The sequence below is a fragment of the Psammomys obesus genome, unplaced genomic scaffold (genome assembly GCF_907164565.1).
Source record: "Psammomys obesus unplaced genomic scaffold, mPsaObe1.curated_primary_1811, whole genome shotgun sequence".
Taxonomy (NCBI): Eukaryota; Metazoa; Chordata; class Mammalia; order Rodentia; family Muridae; genus Psammomys; species Psammomys obesus.
The window spans coordinates 8,698,922-8,713,991 of NW_026586589.1; the positions used below are offsets into that span (position 1 = coordinate 8,698,922).

The window sequence follows — 15,070 nt, forward strand, 5'->3', positions numbered from 1 at the left end:
GGGGTGTCTGTGTGTATGTGTGTGTGTGTGTAGAGAGAGAGAGATTGATCAATTTTGTTTCATGGTTTTGTAACCAGAACACTAGAGTTTGTGATACTTGTCATCATAGAGGCCAACGAGCATAGATGGGCATTGAATCTTTATGTTGTATTTTATTCAGACAGCCAGCCATCTGAGATGGCAACGGGTTATCAAGGATGTGGCAGGGGAGTGGGAAAGAGGATAGAGTAGGGAGAGGGGGAGTGTCCTAGTTTGCTTTGTGTTGCTATGATAAACACCATGTCTAAAGGCAAGTTGGGGAGGAAAGAGTTTATTTCAGCTTAAACTTCCAGGCCACAGTGCACCACTGAGGGAGGCCAGGGCAGGAACTCAAGGCCGGAACCTAAAAGCAGGAGCTGAAGCTGCAGCCACGGGTAAATACTGCGTCCAGGCTGCTCCTCATGGCTCGCTGCTGTCTTACACTCCTGAGAACAGCTACTCAGGGTGGTGCCACCCAAAGTGGGTTGGTCCTCTCATGCCAATCATTATCAAAGAAAATGCCCCACCGGCCTGCCACAGGCAATATGGACAAAGGCGTCTTCTCAGTTGAGGTCCCTCTTCTAGCTTATGTCAAGTTGACCAAAATAAGCAAATAAATAAATAAATAGACAAACCCAACCAGGGATGGGCTATTTCCCTATGAATTACTGGCCAGGAGGCTCCAGAGGCCCCTGAAAGAACAGAGTATTGCCACTGTTGTCCGGTGTCCACCAGAATCAGACAGTTCTTAGTTACTGCTCTATTGCTGTAAAGAGATACTGTAACCAAAGCAACTCTTCTAAAAATTGTTTTAATAAATACATTGTTTTCTTCCTACATTCCTATCTGTTTCCCCTCCCTTCTCTCTTCCCAGTCCCTCCCCTCTCCAGCAAAACAAAACAAAAAGACAGTGAAATGGGGACTTGTTGAGAAGGGCGTGGGTGGGTGGGGGAGCAAGGAAAGGAGGGCAGAGGGCAGAGAGTGACACATTGCAACTTGTAATATTTCTTTCTTTTTGAGACAGGGCCTCATTCTGTAGCCCATGCTGGCCTGGAACTACCTAGGTGTAGACCAGACTAGCTTCGAATTTGTGGCAATCCTACTGGTTCTGTCTCCCGAGTGTTGGGATTACAGGTATGTACCACCGTACCACCGGGCCCAGCAATTTCCTTTTATCTTGTGCGGTAGATATTCTTCGTCTTACTGTATACCTGAAGAAATTAGGGCTCAGGGAAGTAAATTGGCTGGAGCCTGAAAGTTTTGACCTCTGATTCACTGGTAGAGCGAATGGGGAAAGAACTGCCTCTCTCCACACTCCCTTCAGTCGGATGCCAGGGATCCAAAGACCAGAGTGCATGAAATCTATTATTTTCGAGGTAGGCTCGAAGTCCAGTTTAGCTCCTGTTACAGCGAGCTAGGCTCCGCCTCCCAAGTCTCAGCCCCAGCGGAATCATGAATATTCAAATAAGATGATATTTAAAGACGCCGGCGCCAGGCGTAGATCCCTGCCCGCGCCGCCCGGCCCCCGTCACTGAGTTCACCGGTCCTAGCGGAAGCGCCGCCAGCATGTCTGATAAACTACCCTACAAAGTCGGTGAGTCCCAGGGGTAGGGTCCTCCGCGGCGACTCGGCTCCCGCCCTGCGCTTGTTGTCAGCACTGATCCGCGTCTCGTAGAGGCGGCGGCCTCGGGGCTCCGGGACCCCCTAGAATCGCCGGCCTGGCCGCGCAGGTGCTTGGGGAGTGGAGTCCAGGCGCCGACGAGCAGTGGGAATGGGAAGCGGTCGCGGACTACAAGTCCCGGCGTGCCCCGCGGCAGGCGCCCTGCGCGGCAGCGCGGGCTGCGAGTCCTGGTCAGACAGCGTGCTCCTCGCTGAAAGACTGGCCCTTGGGAAGCGGCGCTAGCGGCCCTGGCCCTGGCGTCTAAAGGCTTGGGGCCGGCTTCTCGGCCTTGAGCAGGGGGCTCCGGGTGCTAGCGAGGAGAGGCCTGGAAAGTCCCGGTGCACCGGCGACTTAGGGTCAGCACAGTGTGTGGGATCACCCACCTGGATTATCTAGTGGACGACTGAAACAAATTTGGAGTAGTTAGAAATTCCCTTGCGTTTTGTCCCGCTTCTGGAAAGCTGTCTGCGTAAACAAACGTTCAGTAGAGCGGTTCCAGTGGGATGGGCACTCAGACTAACCCGTTTCATTGTAGGTCTCTGGAGAAAAAACGATTTTCCTTTTACGATGAAAATCCAGAAGTGTAGAGGTTATTTTCCCAGAGTCTTGCGACTGGAAGGAGGTTGGCTAGAATTTGGACCCAGGACGTCATGACCTCAGGGCTCGTTCCTTTTATTGCTGTCTGTATGCAAGGGAACACGCTTGGAACAGCCCTAATGAAATTTCAGCACAATCCAATTCAGACTGGGCCTAGTGACACAATCCCGGCCCTCACTCCTGAGGCCGAGGGGGGTCTATCAGCCGTCCTCAGAGGTCAGTGTGGGCACACAGTGATTTCCAGACCAACTAGGGAGACCCTATTAAAATGAAACTACAAACCAATCAAACAAAAAATAAAGCAATGAAGGTTGGCTAGCTTTTACAATAATTCCAAGACTCTGGTAGGTTGGAGAGGGTCACCAACATGAGGTGGATGCTATCCCATTTTACAAAGGAGGACCCTGGAGCAGTGACTTGGAAAATTCTTATTAAAATAGTTCATTGGCCACCAGAGTAGATTATGTCTCCATTGGGTGGATGCTGAGACTGAAGCCCAGAAAGGTTGGAGTCTATGTTGTCTTGGTGCAACAGCTAGCTGGAAGGGAGGCTTGTGGTACTGTGGAGGGGGTGGGGGCCTGCAGGTGTGTGGATGGAGAAAAGGCTGGATTTGGAGGCTGGTTCTTCCTGTGTGGAGGTAGAGGCCTGAAACCTCCCTCGAGGAGAATACTGTATGCTAGACTGCCCATTGGGGGTCTTCTGTAGTCCTTGGGGGTGTGGGCAGGTTTGTTGATTAGCCGTGTTCTGAAGAAGTGGGTCTAGAGTGGGTAGCACCATTCCTTTTTGTGTTTTCTTTTTGGCAGGTGTTGGTCCTCACCATCAGTCCTGCCTCTGACTGGCTAAAGACAATAAATGAACAAATGCTGGGAACTGGACTGGGTTCATCTTCCTTCCTTCTTTCCTTTCTTTTTTATTTTTATTTTTTATTTCTTGCCCATGGATGGTTTGCTTGCATTTATGCCCAGTGGAAGGTGTCAGATCCTCTGAAATTGGAGTCACAGACAGTTGTGGGCTGCCATGTAGGTATTGGGAATTGAACCCAGGTCCTCTGTAAGAGCAGCCAGTGCTTTTCACTATTGAGCCATCTTTCTAGCACACTCCTTTCTTTTTTTTTTTTTTCCCTTCATTTCCCTCATTCTTTCTTTTGCCATTCTTGTCCGGGGCCAAGCCTTTAGGAATCTTTGCTCACTGAGTTTTAGCAGCTGGTATGGTCAGTAAACATTTCTGACTATTCTGTGCCAGGCCCTGCTGGTCACTGGAGGTATAAAAGTGAGCCAGGCCCAAGGTTGAGACAGATATAGGCCTCTATAGTGTAGCACAGTCTCTGCTTTATGTGAGGAGATCTGACACTTTTCTCTCTTCATGGCCAGAGTAGTTGATTGAATGGTGGTTTCATTTCCTAAAATGGGAAGGTTAGGGATTTGTGGCCTCATACTTGATGGATAATTGGGCATCAGCCCAGAAGTGCTGAGTCAGCAGTTGGATTATGAGACTCATTCCTGGGAGAACTTTTCACTGGAGGTAAATACGTGGGAGCCATCACCACAGGGAAGGTATTCAGAATCATACTGATCCAACTTGTCTAGGATTGTAGAAGAGCTACAATGAATCCCTGAGGGTTCCTTCATCCTCAGATGAAAAGCAGCCAGGAAGGTAGGAGAGAAAGTACAAGAGAGAGAGAGTCCGTGCCAAGAAAACGAAAGCATTTCAGGGACAGGAGAGAAGCCTGAGCATAGGTAATGACCTCAGTGGCATCCGGTTGCCTAGGTGGTCAATGCAATGGCGAGGTCTGAAGGGGTGAGAAAATGGGGGGTCAAGGGCAGCTTGTCCTTTGCAGCAGACTGCAGATGAGGGTGGAGTCCATGAAGTGAATGATTCTGAACCCGGGGTGAACTGTGAAGTCGTGTTTTCAGTTGATGAGGAGGAGAAGGGAAATAAACTTACTAGGACAATGTAGGCTGGCTGGCACATGCCTGGTATCCCTGGAGTATGGTAAGCAAGACTGTGGTCCTGTGGTCTTGCCTGGCTCTGTGGCTTCAGGACAGTGGCAGGCTGGCTCTAACTAAGGTTTTGCTGTTGTTTTGAGACTGGGTCTCTGTGAAGCTCAGGATGGTCTCAGAATCAAGGCAGTCTTGGTACCTCAGCTTCCACAGTGCTGGGGTTACAGGCTTGGAGCCACTCAGCCTGGCATCAGGTGGGAGCTTTGCCTAGTGAGGTCTCAGCGTCTAAGAGAGCAGGGGATGGACAGTGAAGTGGGGATCATCATAAGGGACGTGGTAAGGGACACTAGAAATTGATAAAATCAATGGTTTAGAGATTCTGAGATGGCTGCTCCCTCTTGGAGTTGGGAATATATAGGGAGAAGGGACATGACCAGAGGTGGTTGCCTGAAATCCACATTTCTGAAGGAGCTCTCACTGTTGATATTTTGGGTTAGTGATATGGGGTGTGTGTGTGTGGTTGTATTTGTGAAGCAGGAGTGAACCCTTTCAAAGGATGGAATGCTGACCTTGGAAACTGGTGCTGGAGGTTAAACTTAGGACCTTGAACATACGCTGTCGGTGCTCCTTTGAAATTTTTTAATGCAACGTAGGAAGCATATTGATAATTTATTGTTGTTTTTATTATTATTTATTATTTGAGACAGTGTTTCATCTAGCCCAGGTTGGCCTTGAATTTACTATAAAGTCAAGGATTACCTTCCTCCTGCTTTCATCTCCTAAGAACTGGAATTACAGGCATGTTCCACCACTTATTTGTTAAATTATTAAAACCTATAGCAGCCTCCTTTCACTTTCACCGTTTCTGAGGGTGATTGGGAAGACCTAAGCTCCCTTAAAGATAAAAATCATAGCACTAGGAAGATGGCTTAGTTGGTAGGTTTGCCTGTGTTCATGAGTGTGAGACCCTGAGTTGAGACCCCAGCACCAGTGTAAAACAGCAAGCAGCTATAACCTCAGTGTTGAAAAGGCAGAGGCATGGTCCTTCTCCCAGCTTGACAGTGAGACGATGAGAGATCTTGTCTCGTGTAAGACAGAGGAACGGAGAAAGACACTTAACATTGACCTCTAGCCTCTGTATACATGCACATACATAAAAAGAAAGGCCGTTGTCTTTTCATTAAAAAAGATTAAAACACAGACAAAACCACCATGAACCTGGACCCATCCTATCACACCTGCAGGACTGGAATTTTTCCAGGGGAGTGATCTGGAGGTTGGTAGGTGTCTGTGGAAAGGATCAGCAGTGTGAGGTTTCAAAGGGGCACTTCCCTTTGTTGTGAGTGAGACAGACTGCCCAGCCTGAGGGCTATGGGTTCACAGTTGGATCAGTCTTTACAAGGTGGTGGTGCTTGATGGTTGACTGGAGGAAGCGGCTCACGTAATTCATCCATTTTGTTCCTGCAGCGGACATTGGACTGGCTGCCTGGGGACGAAAGGCCCTGGACATAGCTGAGAATGAGATGCCAGGCTTGATGCGCATGCGGGAGTTGTACTCGGCCTCCAAGCCACTGAAGGGTGCTCGCATTGCTGGCTGCCTGCACATGACTGTGGAGACTGCTGTCCTCATTGAGACTCTCGTGGTCCTGGGTGCTGAGGTGAGGCCCACAGCTGTCCGACTCCGTTGAGTCACTTGCCCTCTCTGGGTTCAGCCATGAAAGAAGACGTCCCGGTAGGAAGACCTAGCTGGCAGAGCCTCTTCTGGTCACCTCAGTTTTCTCTCCATTTCCACTGCTGCCAACCATGGGGGCAAATAGCCTTTTGTATATTTTCTCCATTTGGGGAGATAGTTACATTCTGACTGTTCAGTATACCTTCCTGCCAGTGCTGGATGAAGAGAGCCCCCAATATTCCATTTCGTCATCCTTCCTAGGGCAAGTGCCTTGTGGACAGTCATGACGTTAGAAAGGCAGAGTGCTTTGATTTGCTGAGCCTGGATTATGCAGGAAAATCTCAAGGAGAGGCCTGGTAGAATAGGACCACCAAAAACAAGTACCCGAGGGCTTGTTTTGGGGACAGCCTGGGCTCTCCTGGGATTTACTGTATAGTTCAGGCTAGGCTTTCTACCTAAACCCCCCACGTACTGGGATTCCACTGCTATTCAAAGCCTCCATTGACCTTTTTTAGATTTGTTTTATTTTATGTGTGTGGATGTTTTGGCTGCATATCCATCTGTGCACCATTCGCAGGGTGTCAGATTCCCTACAACTGGAACTACAGATGGTTGTGAGCTACTATATGGCAGCTGGGAATTGAACCCGGCTCCTGGAAGAGCAGCCAGTGCTCTTTACCACTGAGTCTCTCCAGCTCCCTTTGCCTGTTTTTTTGAGATTTATTTATTATTTATACAATATTCTGACTGCATGTGTGCCTGCACACCAGAAGAGGGCACCAGTATAGATGGTTATGAGCCACCATGTGGTTGCTGGGAATTGAACTCAGGTCCTCTGGATTGAACTAAGACTCTCCATCCCATTTGCCTTGTTTTTATTTCAACATTCAGCTTGCTGGTGATCTGCTGCATGGCTTTAAATACTGCCTGTGTGGTAATGACTCCCACATGTGCAAGCCTGACCTTTACTCCCAGTATTGTATGTCTAAGTATTGGGAGAAGCCACTTGGAGAGCAAGGACACATCTGAGGCTGAAAAGTCCGAACACTTTCAGTTCTCTGCCCTCCTTGTCCTGCAGTCTTTGCCACATCAATAAATGGCAACTGTAGCCTGAGGACCCCGGAGTATTTGACAGCCACGCGCCACTTCCACTGTTGCTGTTGTATTTCTTCTCCTTTCCTGTCTCCTTGTTCACATAGCATCACAGTAATATTTATTTTATGTGTATGAGGATTTTCCTGCACCTTCATGTTTGTATATGTACCACATACATCTCTGGTTCCCACAGAGGCCAGAGAGGGTATCTGACCCCCAGGAATTGGAATTATAGGTAGTTGTAAGCTTCAGTGTGGGTGCTAGGAACCAAATTGGAGTCCTTTAGAAGAATGGTGAGTGCTCTTAACTGCTGAGCCATTTTTCTAGTCACTTATTTAATTGTGCCTGCGTGTGCGTGTGTGTGTGTTGAGTTGGAATCTCACTGTATAACTCAGGCTGGCCAGGAATTCCCTATATAGCACAGGCTGGCCTTGAACTCTGATCTTCCTGCCACTGCATCCTGGGTATTGGGATTATAGCTATGTCACCATGCCTGGTTAAGTGATTTGTTGCCCTTTTTTTTTTTTTTTTTTTTTTCCCCAAAGCTCTGGTGTGTCTTCTAGCCACTCACTTGCCCAGAGTCTCCAGCCTTTCACTCTTGGCTTTAGGGCTTTCTTTTTCCTGTTTTTAACATTGCTGCTTCCTGGCTACCAATGACCAGCAACCTTGTTTTCTGGACCTTCCAGGTGCGGTGGTCCAGCTGCAACATCTTCTCTACTCAGGACCATGCAGCGGCTGCCATTGCCAAGGCCGGCATTCCAGGTGAGGGGCTTACTGGGGTATGTGGTAGTGGCTAAGGCTCTCTCTACTTTTTCATGTTTCCTTTACTGAATCCTGTAGGAAAAGGCTTCCATACGGCAGAGAGGATCTTGGCCCAGTGACTCATAGCAAAGAGCAGCTTTGCTTTCCTACCTCATCTCAGATCTCACGGAAGATCCACTGAGTTGTGTGGTCTCTAAGGGAAGGATCTTATGGGAGCCACAGAGTGTGGAGGGTTGGGCAGTTCCTTAGAGGAACTGTGGGTCATTTTCTAAAGAACTGGTGAGGCGTAAGGCAGAACACAAGTCTCAGGTACACTGGCTGAGGTACAGTAGTCTGGGAATATGAGAAAGGGCCAGGGCTAGAAAGCAAAGACTTTGTCTCAAACTGCTGCAGCATGGTGCATGTCTGTTAGGAGGGGCTTGATAGATTCAATGGTAATTAAATAGTATGTACAAGAATCTTTATCGGGGGTTTGAAGAGATGGTCAGCAGCTAAGAATACTGGCTCCTTTTCTGGAGGATCCAGGTTTGATTCCTAGGATCCACACGGCAGCTCACAACCATCTGTAACTGCAGACTCAGGAGGTCTAATATCCTCTCCTCCTCAGGCTACCAGGCAAGCACATGGTGCACAGACATAATTGCAGACAAAACGCTTATACATTTAGGGGGTGGGGAAGAATCCAAACAAGCTATAGGTAGAGGGGCGGGGCAGGTCACTCTAGCCTTGCAGGGCTTGAATGGCCTGTCAGCAGCGCCCACCGTGGCTAGGCTTGGTGGCCCTCTTTCAGAAGAGGCTTTTCTTTCTACAGCATTATCTTCTGCAGTTGTGGGGAGGGAGGCAGCCGACAGATTGGCTAGTGTCCTGTGCAAACAGGAGACTCTTGTGAGCCCCACACCTGTGTAGTCCATATGATGGGAGTAGCGCCCGCTGGCCAGCAGCCAGCACCCTTATCCAGGTGCTGCTTCAGAGTCCTGTGCCGAGTGAGGCACATCCTAGCCCCTCTCAGGGTTTTGGGTTTTTGTGAATGATGGTGGCAGTGGCCCCTTGTGGGTTTGCATGAGGGAACATGAGAATGGGACTCGTGTAGCTTCTAGCTGTGCAGTTCCCACTGCTGCATGTATAGGGGCTGGGCATACCTAGGGATGGAATTAGGAAGGAGATGGTATTGGCTCTGTTGTGGAGTTCTCTGGAGCCTTCCTGCCAGCTTCTCATGTGCCGCCTGCCCTACAGTGTTTGCCTGGAAGGGCGAGACAGATGAGGAGTACCTGTGGTGCATTGAGCAGACGTTACACTTCAAGGATGGACCCCTCAACATGATTCTGGACGATGGCGGTGACCTCACTAACCTCATCCACACCAAACACCCACAGCTGCTGTCAGGTAAGCAGGTGGGATGGGTACTAGTGGCCTGAAAGGATTCTGCTCGTTCATAGACTTGAGCCAGTGGTCCTGGCAGAACTCCCAGCCTCTCTGGACCTGGAGGACAGGAGGAGGTTCCTGCAGGCACACTGGAGTCTGGCCTTCTGACTTTCTCTGTGAAGCCAGGGTGACTGGGGGTGGCAGGGCTGGCTGAGCTCATAAGCCAGTAGTGCTGGGAATGGTTGCAGAGAAGTGTCTTTGTTGACTGTGACAGGGAGGAGGAGGATGGAGAAGACAAAGGCCCTGAGGTAGAAAAAGATTGACTGTACAAAAGCTAGCATGAGTAGTAAATAAAGAAAACCTTCTTTTGAGAATATTCTAGGATATGATAGGATAGTTGGGTGAAAAATGGAGGTGGGCACTAGGACAGTGGTGGATGGAGGTGTTGGGAGGTTGAGTCATTAGGCTTGGTAGGACTGTATAGCAGGGCATCAAATGAAACGTGGGTGACTGGGTGGACCATACAATCAGGTACAGAGATGGGAACAAGGGAGAGGGGATACTAGGGAGTGAAAAGGGCTTTGGGTAGAGAAGTGTTCTCTGATGCTCTTCCTCTTTTTCAGGCATCCGAGGTATCTCTGAGGAGACCACGACTGGGGTCCATAACCTCTACAAGATGATGGCCAAAGGGATACTGAAAGTGCCTGCCATCAATGTCAATGACTCTGTCACCAAGGTAGTGTCACACTGGGTAGTGTGTGCTCCATCTGGTGGTGCCCAGTGAGCTTAGGTGTGGATCTCTGAGGACAGGTGTCCGGGAAGGGTGTGGCCTGGGGCATGAAGCCTGTATCTGAGAGAGGCAGGGCCACAGTCCAGTCTGAGGTGGTGAGTGCATTGAAAGGAGAACTGCACAGTAGGTCACAGGTGCTTCAGGAACACTGTGGCTTTGATTATCAAGAGCTGTAAAGTCAAGCAAAGTCTTTGACCCAGCAACCTGATCCCTTAAGAAAGGCTTCTAGACCAGCAGAGAATTAGTAGGGAGATAGTCTTGGACCTGCTGAGGATGAGGGACGTTTCGGTGTTGTCTAGATAGTTCTTAGGGGTCAGTCTAGGCTGGCAGGCTGAATGGGCTCGAGTCTCAGCCCTGCCTGTGGGATGCTTTGAGGCCTGGTCTCAGGGCTTTGCCCACCTCCATCGTCTCCTTGACCCCTCTCCTTTCAGAGCAAGTTTGACAACCTCTATGGCTGCCGGGAGTCCCTCATAGATGGCATCAAACGGGCCACAGATGTGATGATTGCGGGCAAGGTGGCGGTGGTAGCAGGCTATGGTGATGTGGGCAAGGGTTGTGCCCAGGCCCTGAGGGGTTTTGGGGCCCGAGTCATCATCACAGAGATTGACCCCATCAATGCACTGCAAGCTGCCATGGAGGGTACGATAGGGTAAGGGTTGGCTGTTGGGGCTAGAGGAGGGTGAGGCCACCTTTGCTTACACACTCTCAATGTCTGCAGGCTATGAGGTGACCACCATGGATGAGGCATGTAAGGAGGGCAACATCTTTGTCACCACCACAGGCTGTGTTGATATCATTCTTGGCCGGTAGGTACCAGGTGGGAGTCCTGGGGAGTAAAGAGGGCATGGCTTGGGACTGTTCTTGGTCTCTGGTCTCTCATGGGTTTGGGCTCCCTTGCAGGCACTTTGAACAGATGAAGGATGATGCCATTGTGTGTAACATTGGACACTTCGATGTGGAGATTGATGTAAAGTGGCTCAATGAGAATGCTGTGGAGAAGGTTAACATCAAGCCCCAGGTGAGAAACCCCAGCCTTCCACGCAGTGCTGGCGGTGAAGGGCTGAGGAGGAGCAGTGGGCTTGTGAGTTGCCTGCCACAGAAGCTGTTGCAAGCTAGAGAGTGGTGTGTGTGTGGGAGAAGCCTAGTTAGATCTGGATTTGAGGTATCAGAGTTGATGCTGAGGCCACTGAAGTCCCTGAAGGTGTCAGCGGGCAAGTGTGTTACACCTTGCTGTTCCAGAAAGTCCACTTGTGCTTGTTAGTGAAGGTTGCCAAGAATGGCAGCTGAGGACACAGGCTCTAAGGGTGCTCATAGCTGGACAGGCATGCTGGCAGCTGAAGAGTGTGGGCTGAACTGGCAGTGGGGTCAGGATGGGGGAGGATCTGAAAGGAACATCACATTTCTGTCTAGAGCAGCTCTGTGCAAAGTAGGCCACTAACTACTGAGAGAAAGGATAGCTTTGCTGCCGGGCATTGAGGGATAAGTTCCTTTTAGGTTGCATGTAGTAAATTAAGCTCTTTTGCCTTGTAGAGCTGGAGATTAAACCCAGTGCTTCATGTAAGCTAGAGCCAGTGTTTGATACAAGCTAAACAAATACTCTGTTATCAAGGGGGCCGCAAACCCAGATCTGCATTCAACTTTATGTGTGTGTGTGTGTGTGTGTGTGTGTGTGTGTGTGTATGTGTATGTGTATATATATATATATATACGTATGTATACACACTTTTTTTTTTTTTTTTAATTTGAGACAGGGTTTCTCTTGGTTGTCCTGTATTCACTTTGTAGACCAGGCTGACCTGGAACTCAGAGAAATCCACCAGCCTCAGCCTCCCAGGGTGCTGGGATTATAGGCGTGTGCCACCGTGCCCAGCTTCATATACACACATTTTACTTAATGGTTTTGTGTGTGTACTCATGTATGTCAGCACACGAGTACTTGCATGTGGAGGTAGGAGGACAACCTGTCATGATGCTCTCCTTCCACTAGGTTCTTTGGGGATTGAACCCAGGCTTGTCAGCAGCAGCTTTACCCACTGAGCCATCTCCCCATCCTGCATTCAACTTTTTAATGGCAATTGAGAGCATGAGATCTGGCTTCAGACTGCAGCCACTTCTTAATGTGTGGCTCTGATCAAATGACTCAACCTTCTAGCTTCAGTTTGTGAGATGGGGACTATGAAGTATTTAAATGATAGTCCTGTATGTGTCAGTGACTAAGTACAAGAGTATGGCAGTAGTAATAGTGCTAGCTGCTACCTCCTGAGAACCTACAGTATGCCGAGTGCTTTATCGGTCTGAATTTGTTAAGTTCTCACAACAGACTTGTGAGGTAATTGGCTACTCTTAATTGTGTGTGCTAGCTCTGGAGGGTGGTGGCATTTTGGGGGCATTCCAGGCCATCTTGTATGGCCTAGGAGGTGAGCAGATCTTATGGGCAGTGCCCACCAGCCCTTACTGCTACCTTGGGGCCTTGCAGGTGGACCGCTACAGGCTGAAGAATGGGCACCGCATCATCCTGCTGGCTGAAGGCCGGCTGGTCAACCTGGGTTGTGCCATGGGCCACCCCAGCTTCGTGATGAGCAACTCCTTCACGAACCAGGTGATGGCACAGATTGAGCTGTGGACCCACCCAGATAAATACCCTGTTGGGGTTCACTTCCTGCCTAAGAAGGTAAGCTCTTGACTTTACTATAAGCCAAGGTGTATGTGCTGGTTTCTGTGTGGACTTGCTAGAGTTCATAAGGTGCTTCTCTATTTGTCCTCTTAGTTGCCATCCATAGTCCTCAGTGTTCTCTGAAGCACACCCATAGTGCCATGGCTGTGGAGTGTGACTCACCAGGTTTGGAGCTGTGTCTCCATTCCGCATCTGTAAAGTGAAGGCAGGAGTATTTTCCTTACTGATGGTGAGGATCTCCCACATGTCTGCAGGGTGGGGCAGGTGGTTGGTAAAGTAGGGTAGGTGGGAACTGAAGTTGAAGAATACACGCCCCAGGGAAGTGTGTCTGCCACTTAGTTCACCAGCCTGGAACACAGCTCCAGGGGACAAGGCTTCTGAGCTCTGAAGCATATGCTAAGGTCTTGGTTCGAAATAAGTTTAAAATTTTAATGGATAGGCCCTATCTGGTTTGTCTGTTCATCTGTTTGGTTTTCAGACAGGGTCTCATTATAGCCCTGACTAGCCTGGAACTCAGTAGGTAGACCAGGTGGCCTTGACTCAAGTTTGCCTGTCTGCCTCCTGAGAACTGGGATTAAAGGCACAAGCCTCCATGTCAGTCTTGGATTTGTTTGTTCATTTTTGTGATGCTGGGCATGGAGCCCAGGTCCTCATACATGCTACACAAATATCCCTTAAATGCATCCCTAGTACTTGGCTGGGTCAACGGGGCATGTCTGTAAGACACATGCAGTCTGTAGGTTTATTAGGTACCTTGGTTAATGACAACATCTGCCATTTACTAAATTACTTCCTTGAACTAACAGTCTGAATGTCACTGCTCTTTGTGTCAGCTCCAAAAGGTGGGTATTTATTATGTGTGTCCTACAAATGAGGAAACCAAAGTTTAGTATACTCTTAGGAGTTATTGGGAACCCAGCTAGAACCCAGCTGTAACTGCCCAGGTGGTCACTCATTATGTAGCACACTGGTACAGGACACTGTGAGAAGGCAGGCATCCTGAGCTAGAGGCCAGGGATAGGAGGCCTTCATGTCTGCTTCTAATATGGACTGCAGGTTAGGCCCATCCTGCTTTTACCTGCATCTAGCTTGAGCCCCTATCACATTCTTTAGGCTCTGCATTGTTTATGCAGGCACTATCCTTCCCTTTCTTCTTCCTGGAGATGTTTGTGAAACTCTATGAACAGTGGACATAAAACTGCTTGGGAATGTAAGAGCACTCTGAGCTGGGCTGTAGTCAGTGTCATGCCATTATGAGGTAGGACTTGGGTAGAGTGCTCTTGTTGATAATAAAGTATGTCCTGGGCCGTAGTTCATTTCAGGAAGCTGCTGATTAGCTGCTTTAGTTAGAGGAGTTTAGGAGGTGTAATTGGTGCCACCAGAACTATCTAATGGGTGTACATGGTTCTCTTTTGATGGGGAGCTAGGCAGCCAGGACACACACTGAAGCTGCCCCTGAGGCTAGAACGAGGTATAGTGAGGGCAATGTACTTGCCAGCACCTCATCAGAGCAGTTTGATTGTTGGCTAGACGCAGGTGAGAGTATGAGAGCATGACACTGACTCGGGGTTTTCTGTTTCTCCCCAGCTGGATGAGGCAGTGGCTGAAGCTCACCTGGGCAAGCTGAATGTGAAGCTGACCAAGCTGACTGAGAAGCAGGCCCAGTACCTGGGCATGTCCACTGAAGGCCCCTTCAAGCCTGACCACTACCGCTACTGAGAGCCGGGACCGCCCTTCACCTTCCAGCTGCCATCCTTGTTCCAGGCCCTATCTCTTTCCCAAGAGCAAATGTCACCAACTTTGCAGTTGCTTCTCTGGTGTTTATTTCCCAGTAGGGCTGGTCACTCTGTCTTTGGCCTCTCTTGTATCCCTCAAACTGTTCCAGGTGTGGCAAGGGGACTGAGAGTCCCCAGTCAAGATAGAGTACCTGGGAGCCATCCACAGGGGGCGTGAGCTCAGAAGTCTTGGAAGTCCTGAGGCTGGATGTAGCTAGTGGTGGTCACAAGCCTGTGCACCTTACCATCCACCCTTCACTTGGTTTACAGATCCACTGAGAGGGCGCACTAGCAAAGAGCAGGAGCCTTTAAACTCCAGTTGGAAGAGAGCTTGGCTTATTTGCTGTTGGACCATCTCTTAAACCTCATAATACTGAGGTTGGTACTTTTGGTCCCTATTTCACAGGGTCAGAATAGATTAGGAGACAACCAAGTGACAGAGACTGAAAGGGACTGGAAAAACAAATAGGTAAAGGTCTGTCACTATTGTATAATTGATGGTTCCTATGACAAGCCTGGGTCACAAGGAGATTAATTTGGCTTATAATGTTTATATGCTATTTAGAATGTTAACAAAGGAAGGTGGATTAAATACAATTTCTAGTGCCTAAAGAATTTTGACCCTTTCATATGTCAACTGTTGCTTACCATGTGTGACAGTTTTTAAGTGTGTGGCGTGTGTACGTGTGTGCAGGTACTGCACCTGTGCTCCTGGAGTCCAGAAG

General features: G+C 49.1%; 1 protein-coding gene across 1 annotated transcript; it reads left to right on the forward strand.

Moving 5' to 3' along the window:
• Positions 1 to 1,510: 1,510 nt before the first annotated feature.
• Positions 1,511 to 14,960, forward strand: Ahcy (adenosylhomocysteinase). Its single transcript, XM_055602436.1, has 10 exons — positions 1,511 to 1,612; positions 5,683 to 5,873; positions 7,669 to 7,744; positions 8,978 to 9,127; positions 9,730 to 9,842; positions 10,328 to 10,535; positions 10,615 to 10,702; positions 10,797 to 10,914; positions 12,373 to 12,567; positions 14,158 to 14,960. The coding sequence occupies exons 1-10, from the start codon at positions 1,585 to 1,587 to the stop codon at positions 14,287 to 14,289; spliced, it is 1,299 nt and encodes a 432-aa protein (XP_055458411.1). The 5' UTR covers positions 1,511 to 1,584; the 3' UTR covers positions 14,290 to 14,960.
• The last annotated feature ends 110 nt before the right edge of the window (positions 14,961 to 15,070 follow it).

Excerpts from the sequence above, each read along its gene's own strand:
- Ahcy (XM_055602436.1), top strand. The coding sequence starts at position 1,585 with ATGTCTGATAAACTACCCTACAAAGTCG. Across the intron at positions 5,874-7,668 it reads TCGTGGTCCTGGGTGCTGAG|GTGCGGTGGTCCAGCTGCAA; the intron begins GTGAGGCCCACA and ends TGGACCTTCCAG. Across the intron at positions 10,915-12,372 it reads AGGTTAACATCAAGCCCCAG|GTGGACCGCTACAGGCTGAA; the intron begins GTGAGAAACCCC and ends GGGGCCTTGCAG.